The 2969-nt window shown below is 36.7% G+C and overlaps 1 protein-coding gene across 1 annotated transcript in view; it reads left to right on the forward strand.

The window, feature by feature from the left end:
• The first annotated feature begins 330 nt into the window (after positions 1-330).
• Positions 331-2969, forward strand: part of LOC106960047 (GTPase IMAP family member 4-like) — a 6523-nt gene continuing 3884 nt past the window's right edge. The window contains exons 1-2 of the mRNA XM_015052965.1: positions 331-410; positions 889-1736. Of these exons, the coding sequence (XP_014908451.1) occupies positions 386-410; positions 889-1736 (873 nt within the window). The 5' untranslated portion in view covers positions 331-385. The remainder of the gene's footprint in view (positions 411-888; positions 1737-2969) is intronic.

Here is a 2969-nt window from a genome sequence, read left to right on the forward strand (position 1 = left end):
TCACCTTTACAGACTCCTATATAGACTATTTTAGATTTTAGATAAAAATTTTATTATATTGTTGCATTTTTAAATTTGGAAAAGAAAAATCAGAAAAGCTGAGCTAACCATCAATCTTTAAGACTTCATACAATTGTGGGTTTTTATCTTCAAACTTATTGCATATCACCTCACAGTTCAAAACAGCTTCTAAAAATGCTTTAGCTGTATTTTATGTGGATCAATTAAAGCAGGAAAGACATTTTTGAAAACCTGGGACAGAATTAACCAATCAAAGCTCCAGTTTCAGTTTCATTTTACCTGCAGGAATGTTTAAAAAGGCCTTCACACAATCCAAACTATGTTCATTACCTGACTGCAGCGGAAGAGTCTACACTGACTGATCATGGCGAACAGCAACTCCAACTACGGTAAGTCAGAATAACTATATATTTAATCTGGCTGATGTAGAAAATATCAACCAACAAAAACACATAAACTTTTCACTTTCAGCCTTCTGCTGTGTTATTGTGGGGTTACAAAATCTACTGATACAATTAAAGATTTTAATTCCTATAAAGGATGTTAAACAAGTGAAGAAGGTGAAGCTCTTCTTCACTGGTGCACATGATTATTTGTCAGGTTGGGTTTTGGGCTGCGTCACGTAGATTATATCAGTAACAAAAAAGGAGCAAATGTCAGACGACATTTGATCTTTATTATTATAAACTTAGTAGCAGCTGTCACACAGAGGACAAATTAAAAAGCAAATAGAAAAGAGAAAATTTTTGATTCCCTGAAACACTCCTAAGGTCTCAACTATATTTTTTCCTCTCATCCAAATACACAGAAGCTGAAAATCTGAGTAGATGATGATTCTAATTCAGATTCAAACTTTCTTCTTTACAGGAACAAACATCATAAACAACGATGAGTTGAGGATCGTGATGGTGGGGAAGACTGGGATTGGGAAGAGCGCCACTGGAAACACCATTCTGGGTCGACCGTGCTTTGAATCCAAATGCAGCGCCAATTCCCTGACTGTTGACTGCTCTAAAGTCTCCAGTAATGTGGATGGACAGCAGGTTGCCGTCATCGATACTCCAGGTCTGTTTGACACCAGATTTGATGAAGATAAAACCAGAAAAGATCTGAGTCAGTGCGTCCGATATGCCGCTCCTGGACCCCACATCTTCCTGGTGGTCGTTGCGGTGAGCAGATTCACAAAGGAAGAAAAACAATCAGTACAACTGATTAAGGAAACATTTGGAGAGGCAGCAAACAAATACAGCATGGTTCTGTTTACCCGTGGAGACGACCTTGATTCCACCATCGAAGAGTATTTGTCTGAAAGTCTAGACCTCCAGGATCTGGTGTCCAGATGCAACGGCCAGTATCATGTCTTCAACAATAAGCTGAAAGATAAGAAACCTCAGGTCACTGAGCTGCTGGAGAAGATCAGAACCATTGTTGACAGGAATGGAGGAAGTCATTACACCAATGAGATGTTCCAAGAGGCTGAGAGGGCGATCGAAGAGGAGAAACAACGCATCCTGAAGGAGAAAGAAGAAGAAATACGGAAAGAGCGAGAAGAATTGGAGAGAAAAATACAAGAAAAGTATGAGAAAGAGATGAAGAAAATTAATGAGCAAATCCAGGTTGAGAGAGAAAAAGAGAAGAAGGAGAGAGAGGAAGAGAGGAAGAGAGAGAAGGAGGAGATGAATGAGGAGAGAAAGAGAGAAATGGAAAGGAGAGAGGTAGAGAGAAAAGAGAGAGAGAAGGAGTTTGAAACCATGAAAAAACAACTGAAGGAGCAGCAGGAGAGAGAAATTCAAGCTGAAAAATCCAGGCTGCAGTCCATGCATGTGTCCAGGGCCAGAGGTCAAGCTGAAAGACGTGGTGGTGGCGGCGGATGTGTAATGCTGTGAGGTTAAATGTTGTTAGACATTAAAACAGAACTAATAAGCTTTTTTTCTCTTTATTTTTGCTGTTGTTTTGAAAAATGAAGTAGAACTCCTGGTAGAATGATGTAATTCACCTGACAATTTGTTTTAGGAAAGTATCTGCTGATATTTAAATGCCTGCATGTTCAGTAAAGCTGTTTGAATAATTCTCATTTCCAGATATGTGTGAATGTTTTAATTCTCTCAGTAAATAAATCCATAATTATGTTCTTACCGAAAATATGCTTCTAAAAGTCAATCCTTTCAATTCATTATTTACTGTAATAGTTTAATTTTATGATTTTAATTTGTGATCACAGTTTAAACCTCATTGCCATTGAGCTTATTTATTGATTTATTTTAGTCCAGATTTGTTGTGACATCCTGAGCTGAGTTTAATACGACACTTAAACCTTTGTCTAATCATTAAATACTGTTACATTATAAGAAAATACTTTATCATTATAAACTTAGTAGCAGCTGTGAAGTCATATTTGCTTTTATTAGACCTCCTAATGTAACCCTCACAAGCTTTTTAGTGACAGGGCTTTAACCCAAAGCTGTATATTAAGTTGTTGTTCATTTAATTATATTAGACTGATTATTTATTAAAGTGGAAATTCTCCACAAACATAAACTCAAAGCACTTTTCAAAATAAAACAAATACCACTTTACCCCAGTCATTTTAAATATGTATTTCTCACTGCATTGAACCCCATTGTAACCTCCTGGTTGTTCCACCAAATATTGATTTCTGAACTCTTCTGAAATCAGGAAGAGTCAGAAAGCTCTGCATCTTTTTTGTTATTTTGACCATTTTGCATTTTCTGCAGATAAAAACTAAATTTTTCCTTGGAATTTCAGAAACATGTTATCAGAAATTCATAGAATAGAAGAACAATGTTCATTTTACTCAAACATGTACCTATAAAAAGGGAAATCAGAGAAACTGATAAGTTTAAGTGGTCTCTTCAATTTTTCCAGAGCTGTACAATATGTGTGTGTATTTATTAACCCCTATAACCCGAGGACCCACCGGTGGGTCC

Source organism: Poecilia latipinna, unplaced genomic scaffold (genome assembly GCF_001443285.1).
Source record: "Poecilia latipinna isolate Pla-1442-1.1 unplaced genomic scaffold, P_latipinna-1.0 Scaffold1149, whole genome shotgun sequence".
In the NCBI taxonomy this organism is placed as follows: domain Eukaryota; kingdom Metazoa; phylum Chordata; class Actinopteri; order Cyprinodontiformes; family Poeciliidae; genus Poecilia; species Poecilia latipinna.